The sequence below is a fragment of the Branchiostoma lanceolatum genome, chromosome 1 (assembly GCF_035083965.1).
Source record: "Branchiostoma lanceolatum isolate klBraLanc5 chromosome 1, klBraLanc5.hap2, whole genome shotgun sequence".
NCBI lineage: Eukaryota > Metazoa > Chordata > Leptocardii > Amphioxiformes > Branchiostomatidae > Branchiostoma > Branchiostoma lanceolatum.
In genome coordinates, this window is record NC_089722.1 from 12,281,246 (window position 1) to 12,302,757 (window position 21,512).

A 21,512-nucleotide genomic window follows, 5' to 3' on the forward strand; every position below is an offset into this window, starting at 1 on the left:
GTGCGACGCCGCCGGCTCGCACTGGCGGGACATGTTGTTCGCAGTGAAGAGCCTGCTGGGCGACTAATGCAGTGGCTACCTGAGGGAAAACGAAGGGTTGGAAGACCTCACACAACTTTAATGACATTGATCGAAAGAGACACTGGACTCTCAGGTTCTGAGTTATTTTCCACCATGAAGGACAAATTGTACTGGAAGAACTTTATTGACTGTATCCCACCGGAGTAATCCGGATGAACGATGATGAACTATCTACCACTCAAAAATCATGACCGTAGACATGCAGAAAATTTGACCTCAAACTTTGAAGCTACGCTGCAGTATCTAAGGTACCCATTAGGAGGCCCATCATCGAACTTGACCTTTCCCTTCAAGAAACCTACCCATCTACTAAATATCATGCACAACCATCAACAGGTATGCTGTCTACAAATACGCATACATAAACAGCCCGCTACAGTACCGTAGGAAAATGCCAGGTGACCTAATTTTGAACGTGACCTCCATTTCCACAATTGCTACGCACCCATCAAAATCATACAGATCCATCAACAGTTCCTTGAGTTATATTGTCTACATGCAAACACATAAACATACAAAGTCCACTGCAGTGCTGTAGGAAAACGACAGGCGAACTATTTTCGAACTTGACCTTCGTTCTTACAACCGCTATTAACCTACCAAATATCATGAAGATCCATCAAAGGTTTCTAGAGTCATGCTCTTGACATACATATAGACCCACTCCACAGCTGGTGTAACCGATAACATAACCTTCTCGGCGAAGGTAATGATGTCCCACTCATTCTGCAATGTTTGCCAGAAATGGCGCAGGCTGCTGAGGAAACAAAATTAAATGATTGGGGAGACCTTTAACGTTAAGTACAAAAACAAACTGAGGCCGCACAATTACTTGAGTAATCTTATAACACACACAAACCCGCATGTCTGCCTATAATATTAAGTGTCTGGTGATCCATGGAGAAAATATACTCTCCAAGCAGAGGTTGAATGGGCAGATCGTCACCGTTTTATCATATGCCGTCATTTTTTGTCGCTAGCCCATTTTGTTAGAATGGGCTAGCGACAAAAAATGACGGCATATGATAAAACGGTGACGATCTGCCCATTCAACCTCTGCTTGGAGAGTAGAGAAAATAGACCAGGCCAGAGTCTGGTCCATTTCTGCATGGATCAAAAGCGTCCTCTATTGATCAGCTGCAGTACTGCAATGCTAAAGAGGAGGCCCAAATGTTGCAGTAATATCTTTTGCCGCTAGATGTCCCCATGTGACTCGAAATGTGAGTACAACAGGGTGTTACAACATATGGAATGAGGATATCTGAACCAAAGTACAAGTAAAATACATTTTGATCTGAAAATAATGGTAACAACGCTGGACAAAAGTAAGTGAGGGTGAACACCTTAACAAATCTCAAAGTTTGATTTGGATCCAGCTGACCTTCTGGTATCTCTTGGGTGCAGTCTAGTTTCATCAGCATATTAGCAGTAAACCAGCCGAAGAATCAGACAAAGACAACACAGCAAGTAAATTGGTCGAAAAATTATACCTTTAATTTAATGATACACTGTACATCTTTTCCACGTGCAGAACAGTGAGCCCCACATAAAAGCACACCAAGGAAAGGAGACAACTGCAGAACTAAATCATGGGAAACAGGACCAAATCAATCGTACACTGTGATTTTAAAATCTAGAAATCATTCAAAAGTGGTATGAGACCTGACATGACCGCTAAGTTTTATTTCTTTTCTACACATCTCCTTGTTGTCCCTGATTGCCTAAAAATATGTGCACTATTTACACACCAGGGAAAATGCACACCTCTGACTTGATGCTGTTTCTCACATTGTCCCACAGACATGTCAATCAAAAAGGTTACAAACATGGAGAATGAGGATCAGATTACCTCAGGATAACTTACCTGTGTGTGGGGGGGGGGGCAAGGATGTTGTCTGTAGTACAAACATGTACATGTACATGGAATTTGTGTATTTCGTGGTATGTATTACCTGAAAGATATGAAGATTTCTAGATCCCACTAACATGTATCCTTTTTAAACATTGGTCCGCTAAATCTACAAACACATGACAAATTTGGAATCTCCAATAAATTTCTTAAGCCCTACAATACCAGTGTGCAAACAGAGGATGTTGCATACCAGTATATTATCATAAACATGATAATCAGTTCCAACAGTTTGAAACATTGACATTAAGAGGGTGACAAACTAGTCAATCTAATTCTACTCCAGCCACACCGATTCTTAATAGTTAACTAATCTATAAAGAAATTCAATATTCTCATTACATTCAGCAAAACGATCATTTCATCAAAAATTTGACAAGATAACATCAAGCAACACTATTGCAACAATACCAAATTTTCTGAATTTACATAATGCGGATCATTTCTCAACTTAGAGAATATCATTAAAGCCCAGTAAATGATTAGATGTTGACTGATGTGATTTTTACAGGAATGGATTGAAAATGAATGGCTAAGATTTTAGCTTTCTTGCACCCAACAATGTATTAGAAACTCTGAGGTGATTGCCTGAATATATTGAAAATATGTCAGTTTTCTAATGAAGAAATGTTGCTCTAACACAAATTGGTCAGGGAAGAGAGGGGCTTCAGTAAAATACCTATGGACGTAAAGTAAGTGAGGGAGCCCCTCCTAGGTTGGTCCCATACAAACAAACCTAAGACAGTTGAAATCTTGGACACATTATCAAGTGAAAGTTACACCATAGCAAGACTGACATCTGTCCAGTTCCTCCACTCCTGAAAGTTCTCCAGTGTTTTTCATGACATACAAAATGCAAAACCTCAAGCTCGGATAGAAAACATATACAGTATGCAGGGTTCAAATGAGATTGGTTCCACAAGTTCACTTACTCAAATAAGCAAGTAAATTGGTGCAGTCTAAAGAAGCTATGCGTGATAATACGGTCACATCTAAGGTGTTCAAACTGACAGTAACATAATGTAATAACTCTAATAAACAAGTTAAAATGCTGCATTCTGCCAAGTGAGGAGTAGAGAGAATAACTAGCTGCAGAAAATCAAGCAGGCATCAAGCCTTTAAATACATGAAACAGTCCAATAAATACATTTGAAGTGCTACCTTCATTGTGCTACTATGGCTGGGAACGAATAACCATTGCCTTTATATTAGGTAACCTCTAAGCAGATGTAGGGTACAGATCAGTGTCTTATATTTTTCAAGAATTTTTTCATACCTCTTTTACTTCTGGTGCTCCACATTTTTCTCTTTTCTCCTACCCCAAAAGATAAATGGTAAAAAGGATTTACATCACTTAAAAGATGGACTAAATGGACTAAATGCCGCAAAAACATGCAAAAAGCACCGAGACTGAGGTGGACTGTACATCTGCTTGGAGATTAATTACCAGGAAGCTACAGGTTTGTTCCAATGGGTACATATAGCAGAAACACACAAGATAACAGTTACTGAAGCAACTGGATTGGTTTTGAAAATGGTCAGACTTCACTAACAAAAGGTACATGTGGTGGATTGTACCTGGAACACCCAACCATTTCCAAAATCTATCCAGTTGCTTGCGTAACTGATATCTTGCGTAATCTTATTACATATACCTGGATTACAGACACAGATCGTAGACCAATATCTAACCCTACAGAAATAAATTGTGTCTATAGGGTAACGTTTTGACATGAATGGTCCGTGTTGACCGTTTTTCAGCAAGTATGGCAAAAACCTTGAGTGTACATGTACATGTATGCATTCTTTTTGCAAACTATTGCACCTGATGATACAGATCCCACTGTAGAGGTACAGCACCAATCGCACACAGAAAACGGCGCACAAAAAAGCATGCATTGGTCACACTGTGTTGCTAAACCAGAAGCAAAATGTGCAACTTAAGTCCAAGTTACAAACTATAACAATTCTATACAATGGTTTTAACAGTACTGTAGGGAAAAAAACTTTTAATGTAGGTACATAAAAGTAAGTGCTACAGCTGGGCAAAGTGAGATCAGGGAACATGATTGTCATATTACATCATCACTGGTAGAAGCAGAGTGAGCCAGACTGAAACATGCATATCTACAAGACTTAGTATTGCTGACGATCAAATTAATTATTGCAAATCCTAAGAAGAGCATTTAAAAATATGCAAATGTTTAAAAAATCAATGGACATGGCCCAGCACTGGTCACCTTACATTTGGAAAAGTCTGGAAATCTTTCAGAAATGTTTTAAGTGCAACATCATCACAACTGCACTTGCTATGACAGAAATAAAAGCGCCACAGTCTGAATATTGTAAATCTTGAAGCTTTTGCAGTGGTTTATTTTCATGGTTTTTACAGTGATCTCTCCACTGCAAATTCATTACACCATGAATATGCCTCCCTTGTATGACTACTGTTATGAAATGCCCATCTGAAAGTGAAACTTTATTGTACCTCCACTATCAAGCTGTACCGTAGGACCTCCAATATGGTGCCCTGGAATATTTTGTAACTCTCCAGATCTAAAGTGGCCAGTTGTACATCAATCCAGGGGCCAGAAACCTCCTTGTTCCACCTCTACTCAGTCACTTTGAAATTACACACACACAAGAAAACAAACATATAAATTCCATGATTCCTTTTTACAATATACAAATCGGCAACATCTACAATTGCAAATATCAAGCCATCATCATTTTCATAAAAATTCCAAATTGCAATTTTCGTATCTCCCGTTATCCCTACACCTACCCCCTTCCCACCCCCGTTTGGAATGGACCATTCCAGCGGCCCCTGCAGCATACTACCTTCTATCGTTGGCGTGACTGTCTTTGGCACCTATTGACGTCTTTACAGGGAGGGGGTGGGCCTCTGTGTTAAAGACCCAGGAGTCTAAAGGTAGTAGAGTGTCCTCCGAGAAAAGGAGGTAAAGATATTTAAGGGTTTCTGCCAAGAAGAAGCTCTGTTGAACGTCGTCTTGGGCGGGGTTAGCATTGTAGACGTCTCGGATACCTGTATATCCGCCAGGTGTTCTACAGTACTTCTCTAAGGCCTGTAGAGTAAGGGGGAAAAACAATAAATGCATGGAAATGTTTACACTTGTGCTGCTTATAAGGAATGTCTGACAGTGTACACTACTGTCTTTAAGTCTTTTTTCCCCGAAATGTTTAGCAAAATTAATACACAAACAAAAAAGACTTTGTGCTGCAAGCCAGTTCCCCAGCTACACAAATCCATAATACAACTAGGTGAGATTTGCCAGACACATCTACAAGTATCTACAAGTCATGTATGTCTTCAGGTTTATTCCTGCGCTGCATTCCATCCCTTGGTACTTGTAGTCATTGGTAAATTTTCACAAGTAGTGTTAGTTTTAAAGTTAGTGATAGAGCTAGTGTCTGTGTTAGCCATAGTATTGGTGTTCGAGTTAATGTATCTCCAGAACATTCTTGTGCTGCGTCCCACCCCCAGTCCATGTACTTTGGGTCCACATTAACTGTCAGTGTCAGTGTTAGAGTTGGAGTTTAAGCATATCTCTAGACCATACCTGTGCTGCATCCCAGTCCATATTCTTTGGATCCTTATTAAACCCTCACATGTAGTGTTAGTGTTAGAGTTAACGTTAGCGTATCTCTAGACCATACCCGTGCTGCGTCCCATCCCCAGTCCCGGTACTTGGGGTCCTTAGTAAATCTCCACAGGTAGTGTTAGTGTAAGTCTTAGTGTTACTGTAAGTGTTAGTGCTACAGTATGTCCAGACCATACCTGTGCTGCCTCCCAGCCCCGGTATTTGGGGTCCTTAGTAAATCTCCACAGTAGTGTTAGTGTAAGTCTTAGTGTTACTGTAAGTGTTAGTGCTACAGTATGTCCAGACCATACCTGTGCTGCCTCCCATCCCCAGTCCCGGTACTTGGGGTCCTTAGTAAATCTCCACAGGTAGTGTTAGTGTAAGTCTTAGTGTTACTGTAAGTGTTAGTGCTACAGTATGTCCAGACCATACCTGTGCTGCCTCCCATCCCCAGTCCCGGTACTTGGGGTCCTTAGTAAATCTCCACAGGTAGTGTTAGTGTAAGTCTTAGTGTTACTGTAAGTGTTAGTGCTACAGTATGTCCAGACCATACCTGTGCTGCGTCCCAGCCCCGGTATTTGGGGTCCTTAGTAAATCTCCACAGTAGTGTTAGTGTAAGTCTTAGTGTTACTGTAAGTGTTAGTGCTACAGTATGTCCAGACCATACCTGTGCTGCCTCCCATCCCCAGTCCCGGTACTTGGGGTCCTTAGTAAATCTCCACAGGTAGTGTTAGTGTAAGTCTTAGTGTTACTGTAAGTGTTAGTGCTACAGTATGTCCAGACCATACCTGTGCTGCCTCCCATCCCCAGTCCCGGTACTTGGGGTCCTTAGTAAATCTCCACAGGTAGTGTTAGTGTAAGTCTTAGTGTTACTGTAAGTGTTAGTGCTACAGTATGTCCAGACCATACCTGTGCTGCCTCCCATCCCCAGTCCCGGTACTTGGGGTCCTTAGTAAATCTCCACAGGTAGTGTTAGTGTAAGTCTTAGTGTTACTGTAAGTGTTAGTGCTACAGTATGTCCAGACCATACCTGTGCTGCGTCCCAGCCCCGGTATTTGGGGTCCTTAGTAAATCTCCACAGTAGTGTTAGTGTAAGTCTTAGTGTTACTGTAAGTGTTAGTGCTACAGTATGTCCAGACCATACCTGTGCTGCCTCCCATCCCCAGTCCCGGTACTTGGGGTCCTTAGTAAATCTCCACAGGTAGTGTTAGTGTAAGTCTTAGTGTTACTGTAAGTGTTAGTGCTACAGTATGTCCAGACCATACCTGTGCTGCCTCCCATCCCCAGTCCCGGTACTTGGGGTCCTTAGTAAATCTCCACAGGTAGTGTTAGTGTAAGTCTTAGTGTTACTGTAAGTGTTAGTGCTACAGTATGTCCAGACCATACCTGTGCTGCGTCCCAGCCCCGGTATTTGGGGTCCTTAGTAAATCTCCACAGTAGTGTTAGTGTAAGTCTTAGTGTTACTGTAAGTGTTAGTGCTACAGTATGTCCAGACCATACCTGTGCTGCCTCCCATCCCCAGTCCCGGTACTTGGGGTCCTTAGTAAATCTCCACAGGTAATGTTAGTGTAAGTCTTAGTGTTACTGTAAGTGTTAGTGCTACAGTATGTCCAGACCATACCTGTGCTGCGTCCCAGCCCCGGTATTTGGGGTCCTTAGTAAATCTCCACAGTAGTGTTAGTGTAAGTCTTAGTGTTACTGTAAGTGTTAGTGCTACAGTATGTCCAGACCATACCTGTGCTGCGTCCCATCCCCAGTCCCGGTACTTGGGGTCCTTAGTAAATCTCCACAGGTAGAAGTACGACTCAATGACCTCTGGCCTGAGGATGTAGTACTTCTCGTTCTGACGGATGGACATCGCTTCTACATTCCCCTCGAACCTGAAGGCCTCGGGACCGAGTTTGGTGGCTGCAGGAGGACACAAGAGACATTCAAGTAAAACACTGTTGAATATACACTTAAGAAAATCCTTCTGTTCTCCTCACACCTGCAGGAATGTGGTGGCTCACTCAAAAGGACTTAAGAACACATCAAGAAATGATTACACTTAAAATTCTTCCAAAACCTAGCCTGCAGCCCGGACCTGACTGTGTTATGTTGTTCTTAAACCCACCTGATCTGATGTAAGACTCGTGGCAGGTGTTGGTGATTTCTGTACCCAGCTCCTTGTACCTGTTCTTCAGCTCCTCAGGTGCTCCTTCAACACCTGAAGAAACAAAGACAGTTCGACCTATAAATAATCTCATACATGTACACCACAACAACTCCATGTTGGACCGTAGATCTGATGCCAAGTGTGAGAACAACTAGAACTCAATATGATTGGACATATTGCAACATGTCTCATGTACATGTATAACATCAATAAGCATTCATTTTCTTGGTTTTCAACGGTCAAAATGAAGCAAAAAGAAAAGACGAGAGCAGGGAAGAAACCCTGAATCTGGAATTCCATTCCCTCCCTGAAACTGTGTGCACCAAGGTACAGACTTTCCTGATGTGTTATGCTGAACTGCAGTTCTACAAGAAGACTTATTCAGATTCCCCTCACACTCTGTTGTATCCTGATCTTTCAGCTCAGCATAATTTTGAAATCCAAGAACGAACAGACTAAATCAGCTTAAAATTAGTTTTCTCAGACATGAGATAGGAAAAAAAGAGGGAGATTGTTCGTACCCAGCATGAACATTCCGCCGGAGAAACACGATAGATGGTCCATCTTCTTCTCCACTCTCTTGTTCTTGTAGTCTCCAACGTACGTCAGCCCTGAGGCAGACTTCTGCACCATCATCTTGTCTATAGCCTGGAGCAAACAAACAAACATAAACAACAAATCAGCATAATATGTTGCTTCGTTGTATAAATGTACATTTGTACATTGTGAGGAAAATCTGTCTTGTAAGGAAACAATAAATAACCATACAGCATACATATAGTTATAATCAGGTGTAGTTTGATTGTTTTCTGTTATCAAGTTTGGACCGTCATTTTTCAAACCTCTTGAAAATGGTAAGCATCATTACTCCATTCTGAATTAGCTGAATTAGTCTACAGTGTTTTTGTATTGCATTACGTAACATTACAATGTATACTGTAAATCTTGAAATGTTTACGGTTGATATAATTTCACATTTTTTGCAGTGACCTCTCCAGCACAAAATCATAACACTGCAAATATGATACATTGCATTATCACAGTGACTTTAAAACCTCCTTCACCCTCTACCGCGAAATAAAACCATGAAAGTTAATATGTATACAGCACATGTTACAACTGTGCAATAAACATATCTTTTACAGAAAGAAAGAACTTGGTGATTTGAGCAGCTTACCGTCATGGCCTGGTCGTACATCCTCCGGGCGTTGTTGTCGATTTTCCCGGACATGATCCAGGACTTCAGCAGGTACTCGTAGAAACTGTCGCCCATGGCACCCAGGGATGCGTGGTCTGCACAGGGGACACAATCAAGTTAAACCAGATCAGTAGGAATCACAACTACATTTTCTGTACATGCTTTAGGGCTAGCAACTGTAAAACTCAAAATCTCACAGTGGTTTTATTTTTGTAGTTTTTTGTGGTCTTTCCACCGCAAAATCACGACACCTTGAAAATGCATTTTCACTCTATTACAGTAACTACAGTAACAGAACTTTTTCAGCTGTGAATTTCAAACTGCAAAAGCCTCCTTTCCTCTCCTATCTGGAAACAGAAGTCCCCACAAAAATGACAAATTTACAAACTTAACAACAATCAAGAATTCATTCTTCCAAATAATTGTTGAAGCCCCATAACTATGTAGTTCTAAGTATGATTGTGCTGGACAGGGATGTGACCAGTTGTTTGCCATTGGTATCGAATGTATTCATTCACACTTCAGCATCAAAATTTTTAGTTACACATGTACAAAGGTAAAGATACATAATATTATTCAGATAAGTACAATCATGCAAATTTTGGAATCATACAATTCAGGCCTCAAACAGTTTCATCTCAACCATGCATCTGACAACCGACTGATTGCCTTACTTTGGCCCCACTTGCCAGTCTTGGGGTTGATGTAGATGGGGTAGAGCCCGTCTGGTTTGTCCAGCTCTGAGATCACCTCACGAACTCTTTTTACCTGCAGAGGCAGAAATGTTGTTAGCAATGTAGTTGCTTTGCAAGAACAACACACTTAATGCCTAATACCATGATCCCAGTTCATGCCTGCTTGAATATTTGATAAAAGAACCCAGTTGAGAAGAGTAGGGGTGGACCCCGTGTGCTTGGCTAAAAACACGAGCTGTAGCATTTCCCTTCCAGCTACTTGAAAAAGCATCATGCCTCACTGAAATTGAGGATGGCAAAAGAAGAAGGGGAGCGATTATGTGATCTGTGTTGTTATCATATTTTACCTGACCCTTATTAGTATTACCTCCTCCCTCATGACAACAATGTAAAGCTTCACATGAATAAACAAAGCTTTTAACAAAGCAGAAAAAGTAGCATAGAAGGCCTGGAATACTCCCCAAATCTCAATTTGTTTGAATGCTCCCTGGGCTTCACAGCAAGATGTATCTGTACATGTCTTAAGAAAAAAAAAAGATGTTCAAAGTTATATTTATGAAGAGCTCACCTTGTCCAGGTATACAGAATTTCCAGTCATTTCTGTGAGGTATGCGAACTCCAGGTGTAACGTGCCGTACTCTGCCAGGAGTGAAGATCCGCCAGACGCCCAGCCCCAGTTACGACCGTTCCCTCTGTACAAACAGAGAAATAATGCATTAGGTATGCTGTCTTAGCCTTGTTTCAATAGCCTAGAGGATAGAGTACTTGGTTTGTATTTGGGAGATAATGGGTTCCAAGAATGGTACCAAAGACTTTGAAAATGGTACAGACTGCAATCTCTGCTTACTGTAGCACTCAGCACTTATAAGAAAGACTATACATGTAGCTGAACACAGACCACTATCAGCAGACTAGCCCCCTACTGTATTACACAGCTGTGTGGCCCTAGGGCTATAGAAATGGACTGAAAGTTGTACATGTGATTCTAACTTTTAAGATAAGGACATACATGTAAAACTAGGTACATTAACATGCTGGCTTCTCTCACACACGGATGCATGAACATGTGTGCGCACACACACACATATTCTCCCTCACACGCACGCACGCACACACACACACACACACACACACACACACACACACACACACACACACACACACACATACATGCACATGTTCAAGTTCACACACAAAATAAGCCTGAGAGGTCACCTCTTGGTGTTGACAAGTGCCCAGGGAATGCCTGTAGGAGTGTTGAAGGCTGGTAGCAGTTTGTCAGCGATCATCACAGCCTTGTCTTTAAACATCTGCAGGGAGACAACAGAAACAGTCAAGGCACTTTCTCTTCTCCATCATCATAGTAGATGCACAGTCTTTTGTTCTTAAATCATACAATTCTGCCTATCTTGCATTTAAGCAGGTACAGTACTTAGAGAAGTTCAAAAAATGGCATCGAATACAAACAAAATGGGAACAAACATCCACTAGGAAGGCCAGTATGCAAGAGACACTAAGAATGTATAGAATGAGCAGAATGGACAGACTTGAGGGGGAAAGGGTCTTCCGAGAACAAGACCCAATGGAAGAAACAATGCTCTTGACTGACAGGCCATAAGGCCTACCTGGAGAAGATGTAAGATGTAAGCTGTTGTTACAGGTATATGTATTTTAAGTCTTACCTGGTCTCCGGTCATGGCAAAAGCAGCAAGCAGACCCCCCACAAAGCGGATGGTCACCTCGAAAACGGAGATGTCTGCAGTCTGATGAGAAACAACGAGAATAAGGTTAACACTTTAAGGGTACAAGAACAGGATTGATCGTTTTTCTCAGGTTGCTTCTCATGACACCAGGTCTCTCTGCTGCTGCTCGTAGGGCCATCCTCATTAGAAAGCTTTAAACAACGCTCGCAGCTAGATGTGCAAAGGTTAGGTCGTTCAGTGTTGGTGCAGTGCAGCGTACCTGTGAAGCCGGTGTGTTACGTTGAAGGGTGGTTACAGTATACCGGTTATACAGATATACAGATACAACATCTATTACAGTACCTCTTCTACACTCTGGGGGAAAAGAAAGGGAAATAGAAAGTTGTCATTAATGATTTTTCACTAAGGCCACAATAGTCGAATCACCCAAATGTCAATGAATTTTTTCCAGACATTTCCTAATGGCATTCGACCAGATCAATTAAATCAATACCTTCCAACTATACCAACTATACAAGCTGGTTTCTGGAGCCAACAAATTTAATTGTCTTGGCCTCCAATAACATTTGTAAATACAGACTTACAGCGTAATTGCAAAAATGGGTTAAATTGATCTGATCAGTTTGATGACGGTAGCATCTTTGGATCAAAAGATACAAAAACCAGAGGTTTCGTTGCAGTACTGTGATAACCAACTATGGGGCCCAAAATCTAATCATCTCCATGTCTCATCAAGACCTACATGTTTGTATCCACAATCATAACAAATATCGTTAAAATTTAGAATCTGACAGTACTAACAATACAAAATCAAATCACATTTGTGCACTTATTTTCCAATAAGGCGGGCCCGACCGATTATAGATGACACACCCAGATGCAGAGCCCAAGAGACACTTCTCATAACGATATCTGTGTCCTTGTTAGTGTTGTTGATCCATTCTAATTGGGTTTGAAGGGGAGATGATAAAACATCTCTTCACAACAGGGAGAGATAGATCGTTTGCATTAGCACATAGATTGACATAGATGTGTTCAATCAAGTGTGCAGAAAGGCCTGTATTGACTAAACTAGCTTTGTAGTCCCAGCATTATTCATATCATCGTTTGAATACCATTTCTCCAACTACCATTAAAAACCTGACAAAAGTCAGTCAGTGCATGATACAATTCACAGTGTGCTGTAATCCTTGAATTTCAGCACTTTTGACTTGCCTCTGATGTCTAAAAGGCTACAGTTATATTAGAAGTTATCAATTCACAAATATTGGAAATCCTGAATCCTTTGATTTCACTTTTATTTTGATATGTACATCACTCAGGCCTAGCTACAAGAGCACAGTAAAAAAATTGGTGACTAATAGCTTGAAAATTCATATGTACTGGTAGAAATCGGTTCCTAAGATAAGAATACTGGTTGATAAGAAAGGCCTGTGACAATCCATGCATGCAAAGATAGCTAAAAGCTGCTTCCTTGATAAGCTCAACAGTCAGCACGATGCACAAGTAAAGTTGGGGTGAGGAAAGGTCTCTTTATAATATTATTTAGATTCTTGCAGCGTCCAACTCAGATTCCAAAGGAATTATGTATACGCTACGACTGATAAGATCAAAGATACTCCCAAAGCCCGGTCGCATCTTCAATGCTGATCAGGGTTCAACAGCCACAAGTTAGTTTAACGGCCTTGTCTCTAAGTGAGACTGGCTCAATGGTTAACAATCCTTCTGGTGGACCAGAGGGTCGAGAGGTTGAGTCTTGGCCGTTGTTTCTCACCCCAGATGAAGCCTTAGAAAGGGTTGCAGTCCTTAGGGCAGGACATAATGCTGTTTATTGTAAAGAATTTCTGCAGTATACATTGTACCATAAATGCCTTTACATTCGCTGAGATTTAATTTCACGGTAGAGAAAATGGAGTGTTCGCAGTGGTTGTAAGTTTGCAATTAAATTTTGAGCATAGGTGACAGAACAGGTATTTTAGTGGTGATTTAAATCTAGTTTTGCGGTGAAAACTGGGAACATTGAACCACCATGAAAATTACAACATTTACAGTAACTGTGCCTTACTGCACACAGCAGATAGATGTCCTTTTGTTACAATCTGCATCACACACACACACACGTCATGATCTGACTCTATAATGATTATATGGGGGCCAGGACATCAATGGCTTCATAGTGTACAGGCAACCCCCAATGCTGCTTGGTGCTGTATCATCCTACATATATTAGTAATTACCGGTAAAGTGTAACCCACAGGCACTTGCAAAGCATCTCTATAACAAGCTAAGTTGGTGGTATTTTTCCGGAGCCGACAAAATTCCATTTGTACACAAGCCTTTTGTACCGGTAGAGACCTCATTGCGTCACAAAGGATGTAATGAAATTTCTTCTTTAGTGGAACCTGGTGAAAATAGCACTTCAGCTCCAGCTTGGAAAATACCATATGCATACTGCTGCTCAGGTCATGTAGGACATCGTCTACCATCGGGATTGACTGATTAGAGGGAAATTTAACGCCCCTGTTACATGTAATTGTTCTTAAAGGCCACATAGAATGACCCTGCTTTTAGGTTTCTGGTTCACTTTCCTTTGCAAGTTGTAAAAATGTTCATGAATGTTCATGAATACACCGATGTATATTTATATTGTAAGATCTAGATCTGTCATACTTGCTAAAACCAAAACAAGATTATAGTCTTTGCAGTAAACTAACATTGTATTATCATTAACTTAAAAGATAGATTTCATCTTACAGTTCCATTTAGTTAATTAGTTCAATGGCTCTGAGTATAGACATCTCCTTGCATGTTACAGAACGACCAGGGTATCAACTGTGGTATAATGTCACTAATTACACTAGCAGTGGTCAGTCAATATTGATTATGTCATTGAACGATATGACGAAGGCAATCAATGATGTGAGAAAAGCATTTGAATGGTTAGAAGTTGGTTGAAAGCCTGGCCTCTGGCGTTGACGTCCCAACAAGTAGTACAGAACGTACGGAGAATCAACTATGGCATATCACCACGGCTCACAGAGTAGCGGTCTATTGATATTGACTACAACGTTGAACGATGTGGCAAAGGAGATTTTGCTCTGACGCAAAAAGGGACAAAAGCATTCTTCCCACGATTGAATGGTGAGAGGTTAGTTTAACAACTTAGCCCTGTAGGCAGCCGAGGTACCCATAGAATAGCCAACGGGAATTAACCATGGCATATCGCTGTGGATCACAGAGCGAGGGTGCATTCATATTGATTATACTGTTGAACAATGTTAAGTAGAATATTTAGCCCCGTCACAAAACATTGGCCGAGTATTCTTCCCACGGTTGTCACATGTTTTACAGTGTTCACTCCCTTAGTCACTTATTCAATGTGTTCACTTTTTACTAAAATTAGTGAATGATCTATACAATCAGCATAGTTGTGGTATATTACATCCAACATCTAAATTGAATATTTTGATCTGACGTGTGCGGGACTAGTCAAAATACCACCCTGCCACATTCCTAGCATCCAGATCAGAGTCTCTGTCAACAAAGGGTGAGATTTTGATTTTGAAAAGGGATGAAAAATGGGCGTCCCATGCTTGAAGAGGTGTCTCGAGCACGATACAAGGCACTACAACAGCCCCATTACTCGGATCGGTACCTACTGGCTGTACTGCAAGGTTTTATTGAATTTAATATTGTTATTCTACCAGTAGGTACCGATCTGAGTAACGAGGCTGTTGTAGTGCCTTGTAATGTGATCGAGGCACCTCCTCAAACACGGGATGCCCATTTTTCATCACTTCCAAAATACAAATGCAGCTCCAGGCTAGGAAGGATGCCCTTCCCCAGATTTGAACCGGGATCTCCCAATTACAAACTAAATTATAGAACCAGGAGCTCAACTGTGAGGCTGCTACAAATGGAGCTACAGGGACATGGAACGAACATACCCTCAAATATCTCTATCATTTGTAATGACATCAGAAACGGTAGAGAATGACGCATGTAGAGAATGATGTATGCTCTTCTAAATGGGATGTATAGACTGGCTTACAAGATGGTGCCCAATTAGTTTGAAAAATGACTTTACTAACTTAGAGGGACTGGTGTGACAAGTGCATGGACCTGGTGTGTGTTGAATAGTTCATCTAGTAACAAGAAGAGACTAGAAGAGCAAGATCATACCTGAGGATGTTATCAATGGTGCCATAATGTGTGAAGTATGATGGTGTTTAAAGCGTCTTAACTTACTGCAGCAATTTGAGAGGCAACTGACATTACTCAGAAGTACTGAGTCTTTAAGTGGTTGTCTGAAATGATGTAACACTTAATTTAGCAGAGAGACGAGATGTGATTGCAGAAGAGGCTTTCTTCACAAGCCAGATCTACAGCTGTGCAACTGAATCATGATTTGTACAGTCTCTTGTCAAAGTGCCAAAATGTTTGTGTTTCCAGCCTCACATTACCAGTAAGTTTAGGCAAGGAGGTTTTATACCTCCTTGGTTTAGGCAACCATCTAGGCATCACTGTTGGGATAGCAAAGGTGTAGATTCCCAGATCTACTCTATTATATGACAAGTATCATGCAGCAGTTTGAAGATAAGTCATCTATGTGTGTAGTCTGTGTTACATAATCTCTCTTTTCACAGCACAAAATTGCTTTTAAAGTAATGCATTTCAAAGTAATATCTTCCAAAATAATTCATTTAAGATAAACTTCTTTCACAGCAGCTATAATACCACATGTGCCTCCAACACAATTTCACATGTAAAGCACAACTATCATTTGAAAACAATATTCATAGTCATATAGTTGTTATTCTTTTCACAGGAGCCAAGGGTCAAGTTAGTTTTGTGGTGTCCTTGTATATATTTTTGACAAGCAAGCTTTGCAGCAAGCATAGAAAATCCTTTCTGGCTCAGAGAAAATGGAAAGTAAAGCAGGCGTGATTTTTCCCTCCTTTATTTATACGCCCTTTCAACTTTTCAATCTTCTTGAAAGCCATGCCGCCCCATTGCTGAAATTGCTTTCACAGCGGTTGACAGATCTGAAATGCGATAAAGCCACATCACTTTCTGTTTGGCCACGCCGGTAAAGTAGACGCCCTGCAAAGCCTACTGACCCATGACATCGGTCTGACGGAAATGCTTCTGCAAGAAAGTGTTGGAGTTTGCGGCACTTCTGGTATTGAGAGAATCTAAAGATCTAGAAGGGAGTGCCTGAGAATGTACTATCAAGGTGGAGATGCAAACACAGTAGGGCTGTCTTAATTAAATTCTAAGCAAACTTTGTTTGAGGGTTGGATGTGACAAGTTTTTGGATGTAATATAACCAGACACTGCCCTGTGCTAACAATAATGCTCGTGCATTATGCCAAAGGGTAATCATACAAGCATAACTTAAGAAACTACAGGATTCCTTCTTATTTCAGTCAGGCTTATAAAATTAATTTATAACACAACTGAAAATCAGAGCCTAAGCTCTCTAGATCTAGCAGCTGTGCCAACAATGCTTATGCATCATGCTGAAGTAATTGGTACATGTAATTATACTAGCTGGTTGGTGCAGTTAATTATATATATAACAAACTAGAGGATTCCTTCTTATTTCAGTGGCTTATAAAATCCATGTCCATCATGACAGAAAATTAGAGCACGACCTCTTGCTTATCGAAAAATCATACCTTCGTAATCTTAAAGGGCGGTTCCAGACCACAAATATGACAGTGATGCATCGGTCTTACCTTCCTCAAAGAGAGCCCTACCTGCTTATCAGGCAAATTTGTCTGGGGAATAAATCTCCCAACGTTGATCAAAAGAACGATGGTCTATTCCCTATTCTGTTTCCTATCATCAATGACAGGGTCTTACCTGTGTATGTCACTGATTGCGAGTATTATTGGGAGAATCTAAAGCAGCGCACGCCTACGTTCTGATTGGGTGGACATGCCAACACATCCTGGCTGCGGTTCAAGCTCAGAATGTTGATCAAGAAAAAGGACCCGGTGTCCTTTTTGAAATTAGTTCCTCGTTCTTCTTCCAAGCATGGGTAATAGGACCTTAGCTGCATATGTTACTGACTGCAAGTTAAAGTACCATGGCCATTGAGAGAATCTACAGTGCGCCCCTTTTGTTTGATTGAGCGGCCACGTAGATATTCATCTTGAGAATCAATCTCAGAGTCAGACCACTGATCAAGGAAGGAAATTCTCTTTTAAATCCAATTTTTTATTCGCCTTCGAAATTCCAATCCTTGATAATAGTATAACCTACAAGTGTCATTTATTTCAGGTAGTATGGAAATAATCTAAAGTAGTAGGTACTTTTGGTCTGATCGAGTGGCCATGTGGATATTTGTCTTGAGGATCTTGGAACACTGATCGAAGAACGCTGGTCTTTTTAAGATCCATTCTTTAAAAATTTCCTTATTCTCCTTCCAATACTTGATTACAGTATAATCTACAACTTACAAGTGTCATTTATTGCAGGCAGTATGGAAAGAATTCAAAACAGTACATGCTTTAGGTCTGATTGAGTAGCCATGTTGACTTGCCTTGACGATCAATCTTGGAACACTGATCAAACTAATAACGGTCTTTCTAAAATTCATTTCTTCCTCTCCTTCAAATGCTTAATGACAGTATCACCTACACATGTCATTGATTGCAGGTAGTATGGAAAGAATCTAAAACAGTACGTGCTTTTGGTCTGACTGAGTGGCCATGTAGGTTTGCTTTGAGGATTACACTGATCAAAGAACGATGGTCTTTTTAAAATTCATTCCTTATTCTCGTCCCAATCCTTGATTATGGTATACAAGTGTCATCGATTGCAGGTAGTATATTATATGGTAAGAATCTAAAACAGTTCATGCCTTTATTCTGATCAGGTCCCCATGCATACATATCTTGAGGATTGAACTTTGTGCAAGGATCGAAAAACGTTAACGACCATCCTTTTAAAATACATCCCCTATCCTGCTTCCTACCCTTAATGACAAACTCCTTCTTGCATGTGTCAATGATTTCAAGGATAATAATCTGTTGTGCTGTATCTAGATGCAAACTCACGGACATCCCTGCCACCAGAGGTCAACTTGAGAGCCAATCTCTTCTTCTAGATGACCTTTCCTCTAACTAATCAGGCACCCCGCATACTGATCATTGGTCTTCTAAAGAGAAGACCTGTTTGTTTACTTCTTCTAAAGGGATGGCCTGACTTTTGTCTTCTTCTAAAGAGATGGCCTCTCTTAAATCTTCTTCTAAAGAGAATGGTCTGTCTTTTGTATAATCTGTTACTGTGCTCCATGATCATTACTCAACCATAAGGTGCTTGAATGTCATGACCAAAAAATCATTACAGGAAACAAGCCAACTCCAGAATCTGTATCTTACACCTTTAGGCTATACTTTGTCCATGCTATGATTCTGAGAATCATTGATCCCCTGTAAAACACAATGATTAATACAGTTTTCAGTGCCTAAGAGTTGACCTCTGTTCTAAATGACCTGTCCACCAACTAATCAGGCACTGAAAATACAAATCATTAGTCACCCAGATCTGATGTTGGTTCAATAGCATCACAGCCTGCTGTCGTCTTTCATGGATGTAAAAATCATTACTACAGTCAATTCTACTTTCCTGCACTACAGCCTCGAGCAATGGCAGCCTGACATCTTTGTTCTTCGACTGGCCAATACATTTTTATGGGGTACTAGTATATGGAAAAGAATGATAGATGAAGCTAGTGCATATAAGACACAAACCAAAAAATATCAGTTTTTTAAGTTGATACGTGTATAGTTGAGTTGAATCATGCAGTTCATGTACATGCGCATGTATTTTACATGAATGACTCGTATATGAGGTCATTTTTTTTTAAATCCAGGGCAATTGTACCAGCAATGGGGAATCTCTCTTTAAGCTTAATCTCTTTCATATGGCTACAGTCAAACCTAGTTGGGCAACCACCTGGCACTGGCAGCCACCTCCAGTCACAAGCCACATTAAAACAGCCCCCTCCATTTGTACATAGTTAACCTCACCATGTCCTCAGCAACCACCTGTCATCAACATCCCCTTGTCCCTTGAATGGTTGCTGAATCCAGGTTTAACTGTATTTAATAATTCCTATTCCTTATGTTTTCCTAAAACATATCTGTAAAATCACCAGTACAAATCTTTCTTTACGCCTCATGTGTAATTTTGCTTCATTTCATACAGCCATACAAATCTGCAGCCACTAAATGCTGACTCCCACCCACACAAAGCGACGGCGCACAGTAATTGTGAGGAGAGTTGATGGGAAAGTGTTTAAAGTCTGGCAGCAGTCACACATCACTACTGGCAATTTGTGGCTCTAGTATTGACCAGTAAGTAAAGTATAGCATGACTAAGCTATAGCTCAACCATCTTAACTCTCTGTAAGTGAAAGGCCTGTCATCAATGGTATATATACATATTCTTCAGCACATGTAAAAGTAATGAAACACATAAATTTCAGTATTAAAACATCTACACATCTCTTATAACTTACGACAACGAGTGTAGCATAAGTAGATTAACTGCTGGTAGCTTTCAATACTTGCTTTAATTGCCAATAGGTCATAACAAAGAGGTTTTACAACATCAGCACCAGCAGTAAATGTTTCAGTACCACAGACAGCACCGCCATTGGCTCTGTCTGTGGTACTGAAGTTAGGCTGTAAAAGAAGATACAGTGGAGAGCAAGCTCTACAGAATGACTGAATTTCGATTGCTATAAATTGAAAACAGTGTGGCGCCATGATTTTTATGTATTTCTTCTGTATTGCTTGACCCCTTGACCTCCATGAAAAGCGGCTGTTAGGGCGAATGTGAGTCCTCAAGATTAAGTAAAGGCCATACCGTACCCTGCAATGACCAGTGGTTAGTCTGGACCAAGAGGTTGGGGGTCTGAACCCTGGCTGATTGGTCACCCAACATATACACTGCCACTGGAATGGGTTGCAGTTCTCTGGACGGGATGCTAAGTTGCAGTACACTGTTCATTGTACTTGTTGAAAAGAGCCAGGAACCTGTAATTACTATACATGGTTTTGTCTTCTCTGTCTCGACCAGTGTAAGATTACCTTTTCAGTCACCTGAACTGGTTCTAGATCACTTTCACAAGAACTACCCTATCTGGCTTATTCAAAACAAAACAAAACACATTGGCCAACAAGCAATGAGAACAAAGTATAGAACATCAGACTTACCGCCTCCATTTTGAGGTTGGTTGCGATCCAATCACGGCCCTTCTTGTACTCGTCCATCAGCCCCATGAGGTACAGTGTGTCCAGACCATCCACGATCGTCGCGCCCATCGCCGAGTTGCCGAAGATGCTAGCGGAGTGGCCTCTTCTGGAGATGGGTTTGAGCTCGTTCTGCCCCCAGGCGTATTGCACGTAGTTGTCCCATGCAAACTTCATCATCTGTAAGGGAAGAAGAGTGACACAATTTAAGGAAATGACTATACATGTTACTTTGATGAAGGTTAGACATCCAGGTAATAAGATATAAAACATAACAATTATTCAAGCACCTGGATAGATTTTGTTAACGGTCAGACGTTTCAGGTAGCATCCACTACCTTTCTTCAGTGATCGACTGAGAAAGATCTAGAGTTTGAGTCTGTCTCACTATTAGTTTACAAATTAAACCTGTTCTTCCTGTTGCGGTTGACATGCATGAATACATAACAATACACATACACAAAAGGGCATGAGGAGTAAAACTTCCCAGGAAGAGAATTGAGAATATTCGTCATATTTGCAGACTGTCAAGACTAGTCATGGAATTGGTGATTACCTCTTGAGAGCAAACTCAAGCGTCACAATTTGTGGATGAAGCCTGATAACTTGGGAAATTGCAACATCAAACTTGAATCTGTGATGCAATTAACTACCACATATATGCACATCCCAATTTTTACACTTTGAAGTTGAAGATTAATTCTATGAAACTGATGTCAAACATTGGCTGTATGGAAGTCTGACATGAATACTAAGTAAGGCAACATCATAACATCCTGAATTTATTTAAACAAGACAAATTAATCATTTGCAACACAAGTGAAAAGTTTGGTTGGATTTAAACGTTGTGAACACTATTTGATAAACCTCAGAAGGTAAATATCAAATGCATATCTGAAT

The 21,512-nt window shown here is 40.7% G+C and overlaps 1 protein-coding gene across 1 annotated transcript in view; it reads right to left on the reverse strand.

Annotated features, from left to right (window-relative positions):
- Window positions 1–1,549: 1,549 nt before the first annotated feature.
- Window positions 1,550–21,512, reverse strand: part of LOC136435071 (mannosyl-oligosaccharide 1,2-alpha-mannosidase IA-like) — a 50,372-nt gene continuing 30,409 nt past the window's right edge. Inside the window, exons 2-11 of the mRNA XM_066428267.1 lie at window positions 20,577–20,792; window positions 11,323–11,403; window positions 10,856–10,950; window positions 10,209–10,332; window positions 9,620–9,713; window positions 8,925–9,040; window positions 8,269–8,395; window positions 7,706–7,798; window positions 7,328–7,500; window positions 1,550–5,076 (exon numbers count right to left, since the gene is read on the reverse strand). Of these exons, the coding sequence (XP_066284364.1) occupies window positions 4,828–5,076; window positions 7,328–7,500; window positions 7,706–7,798; window positions 8,269–8,395; window positions 8,925–9,040; window positions 9,620–9,713; window positions 10,209–10,332; window positions 10,856–10,950; window positions 11,323–11,403; window positions 20,577–20,792 (1,368 nt within the window). The 3' untranslated portion in view covers window positions 1,550–4,827. The remainder of the gene's footprint in view (window positions 5,077–7,327; window positions 7,501–7,705; window positions 7,799–8,268; window positions 8,396–8,924; window positions 9,041–9,619; window positions 9,714–10,208; window positions 10,333–10,855; window positions 10,951–11,322; window positions 11,404–20,576; window positions 20,793–21,512) is intronic.